This window comes from Chiloscyllium plagiosum, unplaced genomic scaffold (assembly GCF_037043375.1).
Source record: "Chiloscyllium plagiosum isolate Xiang-an unplaced genomic scaffold, Cpla_swu_hap1 HiC_scaffold_16, whole genome shotgun sequence".
Lineage (NCBI taxonomy): Eukaryota > Metazoa > Chordata > Chondrichthyes > Orectolobiformes > Hemiscylliidae > Chiloscyllium > Chiloscyllium plagiosum.
Window position 1 is genome coordinate 81,222,945 of NW_028270154.1, and position 19,424 is coordinate 81,242,368.

The 19,424-nt window shown below is 42.9% G+C and overlaps 1 protein-coding gene across 1 annotated transcript in view; it reads right to left on the reverse strand.

The window, feature by feature from the left end:
- Nucleotides 1–943: 943 nt before the first annotated feature.
- LOC122556946 (matrix metalloproteinase-21-like) overlaps nt 944–19,424 on the reverse strand; it is a 41,576-nt gene continuing 23,095 nt past the window's right edge. Inside the window, exons 4-7 of the mRNA XM_043704186.2 lie at nt 18,624–18,765; nt 13,574–13,849; nt 5,862–6,034; nt 944–3,805 (exon numbers count right to left, since the gene is read on the reverse strand). Coding sequence (XP_043560121.2) covers nt 3,497–3,805; nt 5,862–6,034; nt 13,574–13,849; nt 18,624–18,765 — 900 coding nt within the window. The 3' untranslated portion in view covers nt 944–3,496. The remainder of the gene's footprint in view (nt 3,806–5,861; nt 6,035–13,573; nt 13,850–18,623; nt 18,766–19,424) is intronic.

The window sequence follows — 19,424 nt, forward strand, 5'->3', positions numbered from 1 at the left end:
TTGTAATGCTGGGTCAGAGACATTGGATGGAGTACAAGTATCCTTGCTTTTCGAAAGTTCGCTTTACACCACTTCACTTTTACGAAAGACCAAATTAGTATGTTTTCGCTAACCAAAAGAAATCCAAAGAGGATTTTCGCTTTTACGACAAAAAGCAAACTTTTTCCCATATAAATGAATGCTTCTTTGCGTTATGTCATTTTGGCTTCATAAAGGTTTCATAGGAACACTCTACTTTCAGATAGCAGGGGACACCTGTACTGGTTTGGGTGTGGAAGTGTGCGTCTCATCCACTCGAGGTCAGTTTTACTGGCACGGTCACACCATTTTCAGCTCATTACAAATGAATGAACAAGGAGCTCGTCAAACCTTGTGGTGGGATAGATTGGAAGTTGACACCCTCACCATTATCTTAAGGGGATGTAGGTCCTTGTGCTATCCAAGAGTACCAGTCAAGCCCATGGACTAAACATTCTGGCACTCTGTTCTTCTCTGGTCAAAGTCAGAGGTTACATGACACCAGGTCATAGTCAAACAGGTTTATTTGAAATCACAAGCTTTTGGAGCGCTGCTCCTTCATCAGTTGACGTTTTGGGCAAAAGCCCTTCATCAGGAATGAAGCTTTTTTTCCTGAAATGTCGACCTGCCTACTGGTCAGATGTTGCCTGACCTGCTGTGCTTTTCCAGCACCACACTCTCGCCTCTCATCTCCAGCATCTGCAGTCCTCACTTTCTCTGGTCAGCCTACCTCTCATTCCCAGGCACACCCCCACCTTTGGCCGGCCAATGTGAAATGTTGCTGTGTCACCATTTCAGTCAGCTATCCACATTTGTTTTTTTAAAAGTTATCGGCTACTATGGAAACATATCCCTAAAGTGTGATATCCATTCACTCCTGCCGGGCCTGAAGAGAAAAGAAAGAAAAAGCCTACAGCCCACTACATTGTGTTATCCAGAGAATTTGTTTATTGGATTCTACATCAGTTATAGAATGAAGGTTCAGAGAGTGCATGACAAATGTGTCACTTGTCGAGATGGGAGTACATTGGCCATCTAGTTCCTGAACTCAGTCCATTTGCAGATTCTTGTCAATTGTCTTCTGAGAGTGGGTGTCTTTTGCTGTTATGTCTATGCATCAGCACCCGTTGCCTAACTCCACCTCACTAAGGAGAATGAATATGTTAATCTGGACAGGTTATTTGTCAGCTGTTTATTGAGCTGAGAGGGACATCATTGCAGCTAAGTTGAATGCTGTCCTTATCCAGCGGTTCCACTCACAGTTCTCTTGTCCAGTAGATTGGATACTGGAGAACAACTAGGTGGAGAGTGCTGAACAGTTTCAGGAAAGCAATGAATTTGTCGTTTGCAAAATAGACATTGCATTTTAACTGGCAGTCATTAACCAGCAGATCAGAGGGCCATTAAAATTGTCTGTTGTTTGACACTTAACTAGTCCCCAAACAGAAGAATCTGAATGAAAAGAACTGAGACAAACACTGCACACAGTATAAATATAGCAATGATTCAAAAATAAATACTCTCAGCAATTGTACATAATTTCACATTTAAGAGATGCTTTCTGAGAGACCACAAACACAGGAGTGGGTCTAGATGGGATGCTGTTTGGAGGGTCAGCGTGGACTTGATGGACCTGTTCCCACACAGTAGGGATTCTAGGTTGGACAGACTCTGCATTAAGAACAGAGAAAACAAGTGTCTGGGAGCAAAATAGAAGAGACCGGAGGTGACCAGGACACCAGAAAAAAGACTCGTATTTGCAGAACACTCCTCAAAGTTCCTAATGACCAACAATGTTTCTTCGAAGTGTAGTCACCATTCTTAAGTTAGAGTGCCCTGAGTTAGTTTGATTAAACAGGAAACAGAGGGGGGCTCAATGGCTGAAATGATAATGAGGAAGTAGGAGATATAACAAGTGACATCAGGTATTTCCAGAGATGCGTGAATTACTAAAGTGTTGAGTGAAGGTGGTTAAAGTGGAGGGAGGAAAAGTTGGCCACATATAGCAGACTCCACTGCCTAGTCATAACTGTAAGGATGTACTTGTTTTTCACTGCAAAGGGAATGGGATCTAAAAGTAGGAATATTCTGCTTGGTTGTATGGAGCATTGGTGAAACCATATCCAAAGGGTTTGACAATAGGGACCTCTGGAAGTCAACAGAGGTCCTGGTATGTAAGGCTGTTGTGTTGACCCCTTTTTTTTGACTCTTGCAAAATTTGGACCATCCATCAATTAAAGACAACTGACAGCTTCCAGTGAAGTTGTCCATGTTGAATTCTGGGGATCAAATGGGAGGGTATGCAGAGGAAGTGCTAGATGTGAGTAAAGTTCAGCATTTAGAAGAGATTTGGACATGAGAGGGCACATGTAAAGGAAAGGTTTAGAGGGACTTGGGCCAAACAGTGGGAAATGGGACTTAGTTCAGTTTGGGAAAACTGGTCGGCATGGATGTGTTGGATCGAAGGGTCTGATTCTGTGCTGTATGACTCATTGACTGTATGGTCCTGCCCATGCAATTGCAACAAACTGCTTGTGACAAAAAACAGAAATTGCTGGAAAAGCTCAGCAGGTCTGGCAGCAACTGTGGACATAAAACAGAGTTAACGTTTTGGATTCAGTGACCCTTCTTTTATGCGTTCTCGAGTGCACAGACAGGCTCATCGAATTATGAATTGTGCAACAACCTGCATTTATATAGTGCCTTCAACAGAGTAAAATGTCTTCAGACACCCCCCAGGAACATTGTTAGATAAAATCTGATACTGAACCATCAAACAGGGGCACTTACTTGGTGTGTCAGATTAACAACAATACTGGGGTGGGTGGGTTGGGGGGGGGGGAGGATGAAGGGGTCATATTTGGAACCATATAGAGTGTAGTAGATCAAGAAGTTGCTTAACCACGACCTACTCAACAGGGATATGCAACAAAGACTGGCCTTGCCAGGGATACTCAAATATGAGTAGAGATGAGTCTTTAAGCACTGATCGTCCAGATACATTCTAGTTATAGAAATGCACAAATGAAGGCCTTCATAGATATCTCCTTAATCTTGTCTTTTTGAGCTTGGGATTTTGAACAAGGGATTTTTCTTGTTCCCACTGTCACCTATTAAATATAGAAACTGTTGCTGCATGGTTTGCCCACTAATTATGTGTTACTCTTCCAAAGCGATACTTCTGTCTTTATCAGTGTTCCATGCCACTACTGCCTGTGCAAGAACGCTGTAACCGAGGGCTTTTTCCAAGTACCACATTCTGCTTCTGTCCTCGTAAAGACCCAAAAACCGGACCATGTTGAAAACTGCAAATTACCTTTTCACCTCCACCTCTGTCCATTCAACTGCAACTGACGAAAGCATGGATGTATTTACAAAATGCACATAGAAATGACATGGTTAGCATCTCACCCACACTTGGTGTACATACACAGGGCAATGGAGGGATGGCATCAGGGAACTGTGGACTGTGTGACCCTTAACTGGGCGACACACCAAGCATCGACCAGTGGATGTCGCAGATGTCAAACCATTGCTCAGACACTCTCCCGCGGCCGTGCAGACCCCTGACCGGCAGCGCGGGGCTGACCTGACGTTCTTGCTCACTCACCACCCTCCAGAAATACTGGCCCTTCAGGAAGAAGAGGGCGCGGTGGGTGTAGGAGTAAAACGCAGCGTCCAGGTTCCCCACCGGATGGTCACCAGCCACCACGGGTGGGAAAAAATCCACCATCTTTCTGGGAAACCCGCTGACCTTCTGATTAAGATCGATAGTGAACGCCGTCACCTGTGGAGAAACAAACAGGCTGACTTGATTCTGTTGAGTTTAGGCTCACATCCTGCTGATATGAGGTTATGTCCCCCCTGCCCAACATCTCTCTCCCCCTCCTACTTCTGTCTTTCTTGTTTTGTGAAGGAGGTGCCTTTATTGGCAGTAGCTCCTGTTCAGTTCTCCTCTCTGGTTCAGTAAGTTGTAAGGTCACATCCCACTCCTGAGACTGAAACACTGTTGGATGGCACTTCCCCTCCTGTATCTACTTGGAATTGAAAGGGTAATGGGTAAAATGAAAGGCCAAATTTACTCATGCATGCCTGATCCTTCTGTCTTTCCATAGTTGTGAAATGTTGCAACCTGGTACACAAATCGAAACATAGAAAATTGGTGCAGGAGTAGGCCATTTGGCCCTTCGAGCTTGCACCACCATTCAATACAATCATGGCTGATCATGCAATTTCAGTATCTCACTCCTGTTTGCTGTCCATACCCCTTCATCCCTTCAGCTGCAGGGCCCACGTCCTGTGATGTTGTAGTTGTCGATATAAAACCTGAGGGAAATGTGAATTTCATCCCAACAGGCTATTCTTGTTATGGCAGGAGGGATTTGGAAGTCTGTGAGACCCCAACCAAGTAAGTCTGTCTGTAACCATTGAGGAAGGCGTCAGGAACCTTTTGACAAGTGAAAGGTTTTGCTAGTGCCCTCTCATATTCCCCCATGACCCCATATAGTGTCCATTCCCCTGCTTAACCTGGAAAGAATGCCAGATAGCCTCATCATGAATGTTTGGCTGAGCTCTAGGAATGGCTGAGGAGCATTGACACAGCTTGAAGGGGGCTGCTGGCATTATTTAATGGATGAGTTTACAAGGTTGTAATCAGTTAGTCTTTATTTGATGTGCTTTTGTTTTAAAGTCAATGCCTTTGTGTTCATTTGAACAAGATTAAGAGCTGTTAAGAAAGTTCATGCTTTTGTTAAGAATATCATGTATTACTCTCCTTGAATGACACTTTTCCGATGTTGCAAGGTGAGTGTCTTTTCACAAAGGGGAATTTCAATGTGTGTTGGCTGATTTTGTCAGTCTGGCAAGGATTTCATTTCCAGGCTTGCCAATGATTCGTTGGAACGGACACCGTAAAAGTAGGAAAGGAGGACACATGAAGGACATGGAAGTGACTTGGGCAATGAGCTGGATGAAGAGGGCATAGGGCAATATGAAGGCACATAGTGGAGATTTGGATGAATGTGGGGGGCACAGGGAAGGGGATATGAAAATGGGGTCCCAATGATATTGTACAGAACAGGATTGATGCTCCAGTGAACTGAGGGAGGTTTCCAAACTGAAGTGGAGTGAGGTGATGAGTTTGGATTGGAAAATCAGGAAACTTGTCAAAAGGTTCCTGACGCCTTCCTCAATGGTTACAGACAGACTTACCTGGTTGGGGTCTCACAGACTTCCAAATCCCGCCTGCCATAACAGGAATAGCCTGTTGGGATGAAATTTACATTTCCCTCAGGTTTTATATCGACAACTACAACATCACAGGACATGGCACCTGCAGCTAAAGGGATGAAGGGGTATGGACAGCAAGCAGAACTGATTCATGTTTCCTGACCCATCGTCTAAGCTGATAAGCTGGTGTGCCTGAGAGAATCGGAGGAGCTATTATCTGAATGAGGCATTAAATTGAGCCTGTTCTGTCCTCATTCTAGAAGTTCCCATTGCAGGATTTCAAGTCTGAGAAGGGAGTGAAAGAGAGGAACAGGCTGAAAGAAGGGAAGATCAAACAGAGCTTTATGAAGGCCAGGTTTTTGCATAATCTGGAGAAGTGGAGTTCAGGAAAAGTGAGAGGGAGTAACATCTGAGAATCCAGAGCAAGAGAAGCCGAGAGACCTCTCTCAATTAAAATCCAGGGCAGCCATGGCAAAGAGTCCGATGGAAAATGGATCTTTTGCACTATCTTCCAGGACTTACATCTTCATGCATTCAGCTTCTGAAGGTTGAAGGACAAACAAGAATCAGAATTTATGGCTGTCGTGAACACAGTGTACTCAAGCTGAGCTTACCTCGTCGCCCCTGAAGAAATAAATATTCCGGTCCTTTCTGTCAAAATACGCAGTGTCTATTGGGCTTGGGGCACCAGGGAACCCTTCGCTGATGAGCTTGGGATATCTGGTGCTGTGTGCATCCTCAGTAAAAGCCATATCATTAATGGGATCATAGTGCCAGTACTGTGTTCCTGCAAATCAGAAATAGATAATTATTATGTTTCTTTTTGACACTGACGATGCTGCCAAGATAGATGGAAAGGTGTGCGTACATCCCCCAGAAACTTCATCCATTTTAAGTGGGAAGAGGCCATTAACAGAGAAGTATTAGTCACAGGAAGAGGCCATTTAGCCCCTTGAGCCTATTCTGCCAGTTAATACATCACAAATCCATTTACTCACTCTAACTCCATCTCCCTTGATATTCTGACTGATCAAAAATTTAGCAATTTTAGACTTGAAAGCCCCAAATGATTCCCAGTACCTACCTACCTCATTTTGAAAGGGAAAAGGAATTCAGATTTTCACCTACTATCTGTGTGGAAAATGCTCTCTGAACTGACTCTTAAACACTTCAGTTCCAAATTTAAGATTTTGCCTCTTGATTTTGTTTTCTCCTTCAGCAGAAATTAAGCCCGTGTATAAATTTAGTTTAATGTTTTCTGCACTTAATCTTCTGTAATTTATATTTCTTCAAAGGGACGTGAGTCTCACTGGCTGGCCAGAAGCTACTGCCTGTCCCTAATGGTCCCTTGAGAAGGTGGTGGTGAGCTGCCTTCTTGAACTGCTCCAGTTCATGTGCTGTCGGTAGATTGACAATGATGGATATGGACCTAGCAACACTGGAAGAACAGCGATACATTTCCAAGTCAGATATATGGGAGCACCAACACCTGCCTGTTCTCCTCCATTGGCTTGGAGGGGAACATGCAGGTGTTGGTGCTCCCATATATCTACTGCCCTTATCCTTCTAGATGGTTGTGGGTTTGGAAGGTGCTGTCTGAGGATCTTTGGTGAATTTCTGCAACGCATCTTGTAGATAGTACACACTGCTGCTACTGAGCATTGATGGTGGAAGGAGTGAATGTTTATGGATGTAGTGCCAATCAAGCAGGTTGCATTAGCCTGGATGGTGTTGAGCTTCTTGAGTGTTTTTGAGCTGCACCCATCCAGACAAATGGGGAGTATTCCATTACATTCCCAACTATGTAGATAATGGACAGGTTTTGGCTAGTTAGGAAGTGAGTTATTCACTGTAGGAATCCCAACCTCTGACCTTCTCATGTCACCACTGTAGTTATATGGTGAGTCCAGCTGAGTTTCTGGTCAATGGTAACTTCCAGGATGTTGATACAGTTGGTTCTGCTATAACACGGTAGTTCCGTTCTCGTGCAATCCCGTGTTGTAAAAAAATTGCGTAATAGCTGCACCATTTAAACTAATAGTGTCAGAATCGCTTCATAACTAATATGCGCTTTAAAAGTTTGCGCTTTAGAAACAGTGCCTCCAATTCATCAATTGTTTTACAGCGAGTTTGAGTTTGCGAAACCCGTGTTATGGCAGAACAATATGTAGTAGCGGATTCGGTAATGGTAATGCTATTGAATGTGAAGGGGTGGTGGTTAGATTGCCTCTTATTGGAGATGGTCATTGCCTGGCATTGGTGTGGCACAAATGTTCGTTACACTGAGAGGAACGAAGCCAAGTTAATGTGAGCTGTATTCATGAATTAGCCTCTGGGTCCCAGTGTCAATCTATGCTGCATGTCCTCCAAGGATAATATCCCCTTACTGAGGTCCACTGCATTGGTTGCAGTACACAGGAACACAAGAAACTGGAGTAGGACCAGACCACTCAGTGTGATAAAGCTCTTGTGAGGTACCTTGCAGTGGTTTCCTACATTAAGGGTGCTATATAAATACAAGGTCTGTAATTCAATGGAAACAGTTGTGTATTCAAGCATGCAACAAATAGAAACAGAAGACCATTTAGCTTCTTGAACCTCCTCTGCTATTCAAATAAATCATGGCTTCTCTTGAGTTTCTAGTCCACATTTCTGCCTCTCCCCGTATCTATTGATCCTGGAGAGACCAGTAATCTCTCCATCCAACCCTTAAATGTGGTCAAAGGTGGAATATCCACAACCCTCTGAGGAGGGGGTGGGAGTCCAAAAGATTCAGCACCCTTGGAGTCAACTCAACACAAGTCTTAAATAATCCTTCTTCCTGAGGCTCTACCCTTGTGTTTTAGACACATTGGCCAGTCGATGCAATCTGTCAGCCTCCCTCCAACAGGCATCATCTGAATTCAGTACACTGATGAGGTCACTTCTCAGACTTCTAAATTCCAGATTTATAGGCCTGATTTACCCAGCCCTCTCAGTCCAGACGGTGTCTGAGAAAATTTCTGATAGAACGTCACTTCCTCCATTCTCCATTCCGACCTACTTGCAATAAAGGCCAAAAGTCCATCAACCTGTTTGAAATGATTTTTGTAGTTGTCTTTCTAACAGTCTTTCATGGATGAATAACAAGATTTGGAGAAAGTGAGGACCGCAGATGCTGGAGATCAGAGTCAAAAAGTGTGGTGCTGGAAAAGCACAGCCGGTCAGGCAGCATCCGAGGAGCAGGAGAGTTGACAATGTGAGCATAAGCTCTTCATCAGGAATGACAAGCTTTGTATGCATATCACATGAGCAACAGTAATATAATTGTTGTTTACAGTGCGCTGTACAAGGATAAACATATGTACCAGAAAAGTGATCACACCCTCCTTCTATTGTTCATTCCCTATCTTTTTATATCTCACTACTTCTTTGTGCATAAAAAGTAATGGGCAAGACAGAGTTTGCTGATATAAAGGTTTGCATTCATGTCCATCCATTTTGAAGAATAATTACTCTCGTAATATAAGAAATACTTCAGTTAATTTGCACATTACAAAGCCACACTAACCGACAATAACCAGTTTGTTGATTTATTGCAAAGATTCCTGACCAGGCAAGCAGTGTATCTTTAAGAAAATGACACAGTATCACAACACAAGCATAAAGGTACCCACTTCATCTTTAGTCACTCTCTGTGTAATCGAGTCAGTGTAATGTGTTCAGTCTCTGTAATGTGTATGCAATGTATGGTGACATCAGTAAGCACAGAATGCAGGCAATGAGCAAGTCTTTGATGTTATAGCCATATAAATAGTTAGTGTAATTAATAAACTTCAAGAAATTTGGCTCAACAAGAACCCAATCTTTGTGATGTAGGTTACATAATCTAAAATAAAGGGTATCTCTCAGACCATATCATACTGGCTGTGGTATTTAACTCAAGAAACCACATCACAGATAATCTTTTCGTGATAATCTTTTAGTAATAATCTTTCAGTGATGCTGGTTCAAGTGTAAAGTTGGTTGGGATTTCCTTGATTTCTTTCAAATTGTGCTTTGAGATTTTTTTCACATTTACCTGCAAAGGGAAAGTGGGTCTAGGTTTAACATCTGAGCTGATAGACAGAAGGAAATAGAGAGGGTGGTGGAGGAGATACATAAATAGCAAAACAAATGTACACTTGGTAGATAGTAAGAAACCAGAGTTAATTGATACATTCAGGAATATTTCAATACTTCAAAGAAAGACAGAAATAATTTCAGATCTGATAAGGGATGCAATGGAATAGAGGAAATCTGTAGCTTCAAGGCTGCAGTCTGTGGAAGTGGTACTGAGTCCAAGGCAAGGCTATGGCCTAGTGATATTATCTCTTGACTATTAATTCAGAAACTCAGCCAATGTTCTCAGGACCAGGGCTCAAATCCTGCCATGGCAGAAGGTGGAATTTGAATTCAATAAAGAATCTAGAATTGAGAGTCTAATGATGACCAAAAACCAATGTCAAGTGTTGGAAAATTCACCCGGCCCTTAGGGAAGGAAGTCTGTCATCCTTACCTGATCTGGCCTACATGTTATTTCAAACCCACAGCAATGTGGTTGACTCTTAACTACCCTCTGGGAAATGAGGGATGGGCAATAAATGATGGCCGAGCCAGAGGAGCCCATATCCCTTGAATGAATAAAAGAAAGGTTCAGCTGATAAGTGAACAAACGTTGGAGATTGTGCAAATGAAAAGTAGGAATGCAAGTACAAAGAGGAGAATTTAAACTGTGCAAGAATTCAGACTGAAAGGGCAAGAATTTAAAAATGCACATTGCTGTCATACCATACTATGAGGCATTGCTTAAAAAAATGGAATTGACCGATCAAGAGAGGAACTTGCACAACTCAGAAGCAGAGAACAGGGCGGCACAGTGACTCAGTGGCTGGCACTGCTGCCTCGCAGCTCCAGGAACCCTGGGTTTGATTCAATCCTTGGGCAATTGTCTATGTGGAGTTTGCATGTCCTCCCTGTGTCTGCGTGGGTTTCCTCTGGGTACTCCAGTTTCCTCTCACAGTCCAAAGATGTGCAGGTTTGGTGGATTGGCCATCCTAAATTATCTATAGTGTCCAGGGATGTGTAGGTTAGCTGCATTAGCCATGGAATGCGTAGGGTTACAAGGATAGGGTAGGGGGATGGGAATGGGTCTGGGTGGGATCCTCTTCAAAGGGTCAGTGTGGACTAGTTGGGCTGAATGGCCTGTTTCCCCGCTGTAGGGATTCTATGGATTCTATTCTTTTCTATGGAACTGGAGACATGGTAAACTGAAAGGTGATAGGCACTGGGGAATTTAAAGAAGTGATCAGGAAAATGTTAGAAACTATTATTAAAGAAATTACAGCAGGGCACATAGAAATGTTCAAGGTAATCAGAAAGCATTATAGAGTCATAGAGATGTACAGCATGGAAACAGACCTTTCGGTCCAACTTGTCCATGCTGACTAGACATCCTGGCCTAATCTAGTCCCATTTGCCAGCACTTGGCCCATATCCCTCCAAACCCTTCCTATTTGTTACCCATACAGATATCTTTTAAAAGCTGTAATTGTCCCAACCTCCACCATTTCCTCTGGCAGCTCATTCCATACATGTACTGCCCTCTGCATTAAATGTTACCCTTTCCCCCCATTTTATATCTTTCCCCTCTCACCCTAAACCTAAGCCCTTTCGCTCTGGACTCCCCTGCCCCAGGGAAGAGAGACCTTGTCTATTTATCCTATCCCTGCCTGTCATAATTTTATAAGCCTCTATAACATCACCCCTCAGCTTCTGATGCTCCAGGGAAAACGGCCTCAGCCCATTCAGCCTCTCCCTGTAGCTCAAATCCTCCAACCCTGGCAATAACCTTGTAAATCTTTCCCAAACCCTTTCAAGTTTCACAACATCCTTCCGATAGGAAGCAGACCAGAATTGCATTCACTATTCAAAAAGTGGCCTAACCAAACTCCTTGTGGCTTTTTGAAAAGGAAATCATGTTTGACCAATCCTTTGGAGCTCCTTGACGTAACATGCTGTAGCTAAAGGAGAACAGGTATGTGTAATGTGCTTAGATTTCCAGAAAGCATTTGATAAGGTGACACATCAATGGTTATTGTGAAACGTCCTTCCTTTCAAAAAGGAATCCTCAACAATCATAAAGGATATCACATCAAGCAAGAAGGAATCTTCCAGTAACACAATGGAGGGAGCGACAGGTTGATTTCACCAATAATTCGATCAATGAAAGCAAAGCCCAGAAAGCCTAAACTAATCACTATATTAAAGTAATAAGTTCGACCTAAATCAGCACAAATTTACAGGGAGACTGACAATAAAGTTGTGATGAGTACAACTCTGTGGAAGACACCACTATAAAAGGAAAAAGTGAGGACTGCAGATGCTGGAGGTCAGGGTTGAAAAGCGTGGTGCTAGAAAAGCACAGCAGGTCAGGCAGCATCCAAGGAGCAGGCTGAAGGGTTTACACCTGAAATGTCGACCCTCCTATTCCTCGGATGCTGCCTGATCTGCCATGCTTTTCCAGCACCACGCTTTTCAAACATATAAAAGGGACAAGGCAACACCTAAAGATTTAACTTGCTGCAAAGAAAAATGTGCTCACGATAGCAGGAATTATCCCATGACAAGTGACTGAAGGTTCTTTAGTTAAGTAGATAGCCTCAGACATCAGACTGGGGGGAAGACAGCCCAAGGTTATTAATTTCTACCCAACAAATGCTTGTTCTTCCAAGCTGGAAGAGAACGTGTATGGGGAGAATAATTAAACCTCCAGATTGTCAGAATTTGTAAAGTCAAAAACATAAGGAGAGATGCTCTAGTGGTAAATGTAATTATATTAACAAAGGGATAACAAATAATGGTTTTGGAGCAAAACATTTTTGTGGGGAGATGTTGTCTCTGAATCAGAAAGGGTTTAGAAGGGTTACTTTTGTTCAATAAGCACAGTGATGAAGTCAGAAGGACTTGGTACATAAGTGAAGTATGAATCGTGTGGGACACCCAAGGTTAGATGGTAATGTAAATCTATATGTATAAGTTAAAAGGTAGCAGAAATGAAATGAACTACGTCTATTTTACTCTCTGAGACGGGAACTGGCTACCCTTTCATACACTATAGACCACGCAAGCTCCTAAATACCCCACAGAATGGCTGAACACCAATACTACACTCTCAGATGGATGTGAATACAGTCATGGAGTTATAGAGGTGTACAGCACAGAAACAGACCCTATGGTCCAACTCGTCCATGCCAGCCAGATATCCCAGCCTAATCTAGTCCCATTTGCCAGCACTTGGCCCATATACCTCTAAACCCTTCCTATTCATATACCCATCCAGATGTCTTTTCAACAGCCTGTAAAACAGTAGTTGCTGCTCCTGGAATTCAAGGAAATCACCTCCAACACCTAAAATACCTCAAAAAAGGAGCAGCTCTTACAGCCACATATTTTTCCCTGAAACAGGGTGATGTGTTGAAAAAGAGTATTTCGAAATGTCTTTGGCAATTTTTATCTCCCAGTGAACACTTGGAATGGATTATCTGGCCATTTCCCCAGCACTGTTAGTGGAACCCTGCAGTATGCCATTTCTTTATCTCTATCCTTTCATCGGTTGTGCGTGTCATTGCCACAGCCAGCATTTATATTGCTCGTCCCTAACTGTCCTTGAACTGAATGGTTGTCTGGGTCATCATAGAGGGCAGGTTAGAGCAAACAACGCTGCTGTGGGTCTGGAGTCACTTGTAGGCCAGTCTAGCTAAGGATGGCAGAGTACTGTCACTGAAGAACATTGGCACACCGAATAGGCTTTTACAGCAATTAACAGAAGCTATCATGTTGACTATGTGCGAGACCAGCCATCATTCCCATTTCCTGTGATCAACTGAATCTCACTCCTATCTGCCATATTGAGACTTAGAACCTATTGAATGGCCCGGTCCAGTGACATTAACCCTGCATCCCCAAATACTTGCTGTCTTCCTGTAATACAATCATGTTTCCCTAAAATAGTGCTTCATTGGTTGTGAAGCACATAGCTATATCTACAGATTATGAAAGGCACCATATAAATGCAAGTTCTTTGATGATGCTGGAGAGGTCAAGGCAGATTATTTGACTTTGATACTCTAGTGGGCTGGCAGCCAATCAGCGCAGCTGGAAGAGTGAAACATGGAATGTTTCTTTTCAGAATGATTCAATCTCATATCTGGCGTTGTATTTACCAACACAGCAACGATGATAGTGGGTATTGTACTCATTTCCCTGAATGAAAGTTTCCAATAAACTGACAGCCAGGTGTACTTACCTTTGAAGAAGTACTGGGCATCTCTCTTCTCCTCCAGGTTACTGCTCCAGGCCCAGACATGAACAAAGGCATCGATATTAGAATCAGGGAGATTGCGCCAGCCAGCAGAGATAGGAATTGGATCTCCATAGCGTGTTCTGTTGCTCCTGTTCTCGTACATCCAATACCAGCTCTTCCTGAAGAAGTACGTGTTGAAGTGGTAAGTTAAGGTGCCGTCGGGATTCTCACGTGGATAGACCCAGTCAAAGACCGTGCTGAAAGCACCTTCACAAACACCTGGGAGTTAAGGAAGACTAGGTTACCAATGTGTAACTAACTTCAGTGTCTTGTTGGAAGCATTTCAGGCATTTTTTTTGTGAATAATATAGAATCTGGACAGTGGACAAACAGGGTCTTCGACCCAACAAGTCCACAGCGATCCTCCTAAGAGTATCCCACCCAAACCCATTCCACTACCCTATTATTCTGTATCTACTCCTGACTAATGCACCTAACCTACACATCCCTGAACACTGTGGGCAATTTAGCATGGCCATTCACCTAACCTGCACATCTTTGAAAATCATGTCTCACGTGAGGTCATTGCTAACCACTTGCAAAGTTATTGCTTGCTCGTTCAGCAGAAACATATTTAAGATGATCAATTAGGCTCACAGTCTGCTTCATTTGCATCCAGTTTGAGGACATCTGTGGAAAGAGGAAGAGGAAGAGGAAGACGAAGAGGAAGAGGTCTGTGTAGGGAAAGGAGGAAGTGAGATGGGGGGCGTGTGTATGTGTGCAAGAGAGAGATTGGGAGGGACCTAAAGGGGGAGTGTGAGTGAGTGAGTGAAAGTAAGAGTAGGTATGTGTTTGTGTGGGGGACAGAAGGCTTGAGGGTGATGGAGAGTATGAGGGAGAAAGTGGAAGGATTCAGTTGGTGAGCTGGAGAGTGTTTGGGAGAGAGTGAAGGATGTATGTGGGAGTGGGAGGGGAAGAGTGTGTGTGGGATGGAGTGGTGTAGACTGAACGTACATGTGTGAAGAATGGAGTAAGACGCCAAGTGTGTACATGGAGTGGGCATGAGTTAATGAGTAAATGAGTGTGTCTGAACATAGAGACTGAATAGAGCTGAGACATATACTCTGTCCTCTACCACCCCCAAAAAAACCTGTCCTCAGAGTAAGCTGGGAGAGTAGGAAAACCCAGGATGAAAGATAACCTGCTTCCACCCTCCATTTTCTATGGTCAATCTTGGAGTACTTGCCTCCAGAGATGAAAACAGGGTTTGTGTTATGGAATATATAGAAGTTAATTTGGCAGTTATGTAGTTAACTTAGTGGTGTAATGCATGCATAGGATCATATTACTGGGCTCCAGTAACAGATAATGGTAGCACACTGTGATAGGCTAGTTAAATCACTGATAGATGAGCTAATGCTAAAGGTGATAGTGCTGCAATGTGATAGGTTAAGTGTAAAGTAATGGACCAGTGTGGCAGAAGATAATTAGTTTAGAAAGACAAAACAAGCTGGTGTGATTGGTTAAACTAATGCTATCAGATAAATCTGGGAACTAGGACTGTATAAGCTGCAGAAAGGCAAAGGACTGATGAGCAAACAGGAAAAAATACCTTCTGCTGCAGTTTATTTTTGCAAATATAAGCTTAATTTTGTGAAGGATTTGCTGCATCTCCTGGTAATTCTCAGAGTATTGAGTGATCTCAACAACAACAATGTTACTTAAACCCCAACACTTTGGTCCATCCCTTATCCAACCTCTTTCCCTAGCAATCAGGTCTGGTGACCTGGCCGGTCTCTCTCTGACTCTGAATCATTGGATTTCTACAGTGTGGAAAGAGGCCCTTCGGCCCAACAAGTCCACACCGGCCTTCTGAAGTGTAACCCCTCCCAGACTCATTGCCCTATCCTACGTTTACCCTGACTAATGCACCTAACCTACACACCTCTCAACACTATGGGCAATTTACCATAGCCAATTTACCTAACCTGCACATCTTTGGATTGTGGGAGGGAACCAGACCACCAAGAGGAAACCCATGCAGACACGGGAAGAATATACAAACCCCACAAGGACCATCACCCAAGGATGGAATTGAGCCCAGGTCCCTAGCGCTGTGAGGCAGCAATGCTAACCACTGAGCCACTTCTAAATTGAAAAGGCAAAATAAACAGATTTATTAGTTAGTTGTGCTGCTTGACACTTTTCAATTATCATTCTAATGAGTTAATCATTTATTTAAATTATTAATTTATTGCTGAGGAAGTTACTTTTTCATTCATGCTTACAATTATACCAAACTATGTCTTTATGAAATTTACTCAGTGGCTGCCAAGTGAGAAAATAGAATTGTGATGTGGGCCCACCTCCCCCCTCACCCATTCCGCTCCCCCCCAGCCCCATGCAAAAAAGTTGGACAAATCTGTGCGGGATGCTGCACATATTCACGCCACTTATGTAGGCAAAAGGAGTTTGTCAATATATTGCAGAGTTTTCCGATGAAAAAGAATGATGTGGGCTGCCAAATCCATCCCTATATTCCTCATGGTAATGCCCTGACCCATCCGAGTCTATTTGCCTGCTCTCAGATTGACAACCCTGCTGTATCTCCATGACAACCCTGCCCCAACCAATCAGCAGCCTTTTTCACAATATGTACATTAGTCTTCCCTTTCCAAGTTTGGCTTCATGCATTCTGGTTCTGATGAGCACAAGCCGAGAAGCTTCAAGTTTTATGTCAATTTTTAGCAATGTTTAAACTTGCAAAACGTATGTCGAGAGCTGCTCAGTAAAGGCAAGACTGCAAATATATTTCTGAAGATATTTTTCCTGACTGGTATTTTTACTGAGTTGAAAGGTTTAGCACTGGAAGAGCACAGCAGGTAAGGCAGCATCCGAGGAGCAGTAGAATCGAAGTTTCGGGCATAAGGCCTTCATTAGGAATGTGGGAGAGTGGAGAAAGGGGGCTGAGAGATAAATAGGAGAGGGGTGTGGGGCTGGGGATGAGGTAGCTTTGAAAGTGATTGGTCGATGCAGGTGGGGGTAATGATGTCCTCACTTTCTCCTGGTATGTTTACTGAGGTGGTGTATTTTAAACATTTAGCATTCACTCGTTTCACCGCTAGTGCATTTTAGTGGCAGGGCCTACCATTTACAAATGCACTGCGGCACTCACCAAGTCTCACCTTCCAAACCAGAAGGACAAGGTAAGCATACACGTGGGAATATCACACCTGCAAGTTCCCCTCCAAGTCTATCATATGTTAAAAGATTGGAGCAACTGGGCTTGCATATACTTGAGTTTAGAAGATTGAAACGTATAAGGTTACTAAACGATTGGACACTCTGGAGGCATGAAGCATGTTTTCACTGATGGGTGAGTCCAGAACCAGAGGACACAGTTTAAAAATAGCAGGTAAGCCATTTAGAACAGAGTTGAGGAGAAACTTCTTTACCCAGAATGTGGTGGATATATGAAATGTTCTGTCCCAGAAGGCAGTGGATACTTTCAAGAAAGAGATGGATAGAGCTCTTAAAGATAGTGGAATGGTGATAAGGCAGGAACAGGATACTGATTGTGGATGATCAGCCATGATCATAATGAATTATGGTGGTGCTGGCTCAAAGGGCCGAATGGCCTACTCCTGCACCTATTGTCTATTATCTAAGTCATGCGCCGTCCTGAAATGGAACCAAATCATTGTGGGCTAAGATTCTGGAATTCCGTCCCTAACAGCATTGTACACATACATCTGAAGAACTGCAACGGAAGCTCATCATCACCTTCTCAAGCGCAACTAGGGGTGGGCAATGAAGGGTAACTCCCAGCTCTCGAAAGAAAATCACCGCAATGATTCACTTTCAGAGTTCTGGTTTTCCAAATGTTAAAATTAACAATCTCACTAAATGTACTGACCAGCAAAATAATACCTACAGAAGTGCATTCATACCCTTGTTTTAATGAACCAGTTTCTCTGGGATTTTACTTGATCTGCAGTTGCACAGTGAGTGTGCGTGGGCCCTTACCTTCACAAAGGAGTGGTATGAAAAGTTTGCGGTGGTGATACCTAGGTATTTTCTAGGTATAATTATTCTATCTAGTATGTTATGGACTGGGCCAGACCCCCCTCAGAATATCTTAAGAAGGTAGCTTAGACCCTAACTTTTTTTTATTTCAAAGGCAGATATAAAGTGGATATTCCAGGTTTGATGCAGCTGGCCAAACCACTTTGCTTTAAGCAAAACAGAGTTTATTTAAAGTTGGAACACAAACAACAGAAAATGGAATTTAGAATAACTTAACTATTGGAAAACTTAACTGACCCAAGAAAGGAACTTGACTAAGGAACTGTTGCAATCCAGTAACATCCCATAAACACACCTCTTGGCAAAAAGGGAAATTTCAACACAGATTCTCTCAGACAGGAGGGAAAAACATCCGATAAGCTTTCAGAGAGAAAGTCAGTCAGGAATCAGTTGCTGAAGCCCACAACCTTCCTGGAGTCCAGCATCTTGTGACTGCCACAGCTAAACCAAACTAGAAAAAACCTGAACTGGGAGGACTGGCCATTATTAAACTAGGCTCTTCCTAAGATCCATCAGCACCTCTGCCTTTACGACCTTTCTTTTAAAAAAAACCCGAGGGCAAAATAACCTTGTTAAAGTGATAGCATCATCACAAATATGTAATAATGTTGCATACAGTACAAATATACCATGAAGGTGCTGTTTGGCTTCATTCTTGAAGCGCCGAGGGCAGATTAAAAGTCATGCACATTGGCTTTGGGACTAGATTCACATATGAGCCAGAACCAGATAACTCCAGCAAAATTATATAAAAGACAACCATGAACCCTGTCAAGTTTGCAATTGAACAGATACCCGATTCACTTCTTTTGTTTTATTGAGTCCGGTTTCTTTTTAATTTTGTTATTATTAAATAAAATGTAAGCAGCTTCATAAAACAGTGTAGCTTCTCCATTTCTCCCCTTTGTTAACTGGAATAGTCACCTGACATCAGACCAGGATGGATGCTTCCAGTGTCTATTCTTACCATATAAACGTTGCATGGCCTTTCTGTCTAACCAGTCCAATTCAAAGTTTTCACTCTGGGTATTGTAACTGGGATGCATGATGGAGCCTTTTCGAAGGAGATGGGACAGACCGAGGGCATGGCCAATTTCATGGACAGCGACCTGAAAGAGGAGAAAGGAGTCTGTAAAGCCAAGGTACAACCAGCAGATCATTTTCATGATGACTATAAGTTTAGGTTACCTTTTGTGGAAATTCATTGAGATTATCAAAAGAATGAAGGCACATTATTCCTTTCATGAACTGCTGCATTGTTCTAATGGTGGCTGTTTGATTGTAACATTTTAATTAAACTAATTTGCTCTTAATCCATACTGAAATTATTTTCAAGAACAATGGGATTTCCCTTTCTAATCCTGGGCAAGCAGGGATTATTGTGTTGGTGTGAACAATTACATCAATTACAGATAATTGAGAGGTCCAGGTGCACCATTAAGTTGCTACCTGACTCCAGATATTACATTACTTCTTCAAAGATTGTGTTGTCTCTGCTGTACTGATTTATTTTAATGGTTTGTCACTTTCTTCCCTGCTTGTCGGAATGGAATCTAATCAGTACGCCAACTTAACTTTGGGGGGGATATAGTGCCCAGGTCCATCCTGTTCCTGCCTCATGTCGATGTGTACACTTTATGGCAGACACATTTGGTAGTGATTGAGCGTCCTAGTGGCAATCGTATTCTCCCTCTTTTTCTCTCCTTCTCAAACCCAACGACATCTCTGTAAGCTGTCATTTATTGCAGGAGGTTTTGAGTTCAGAAAT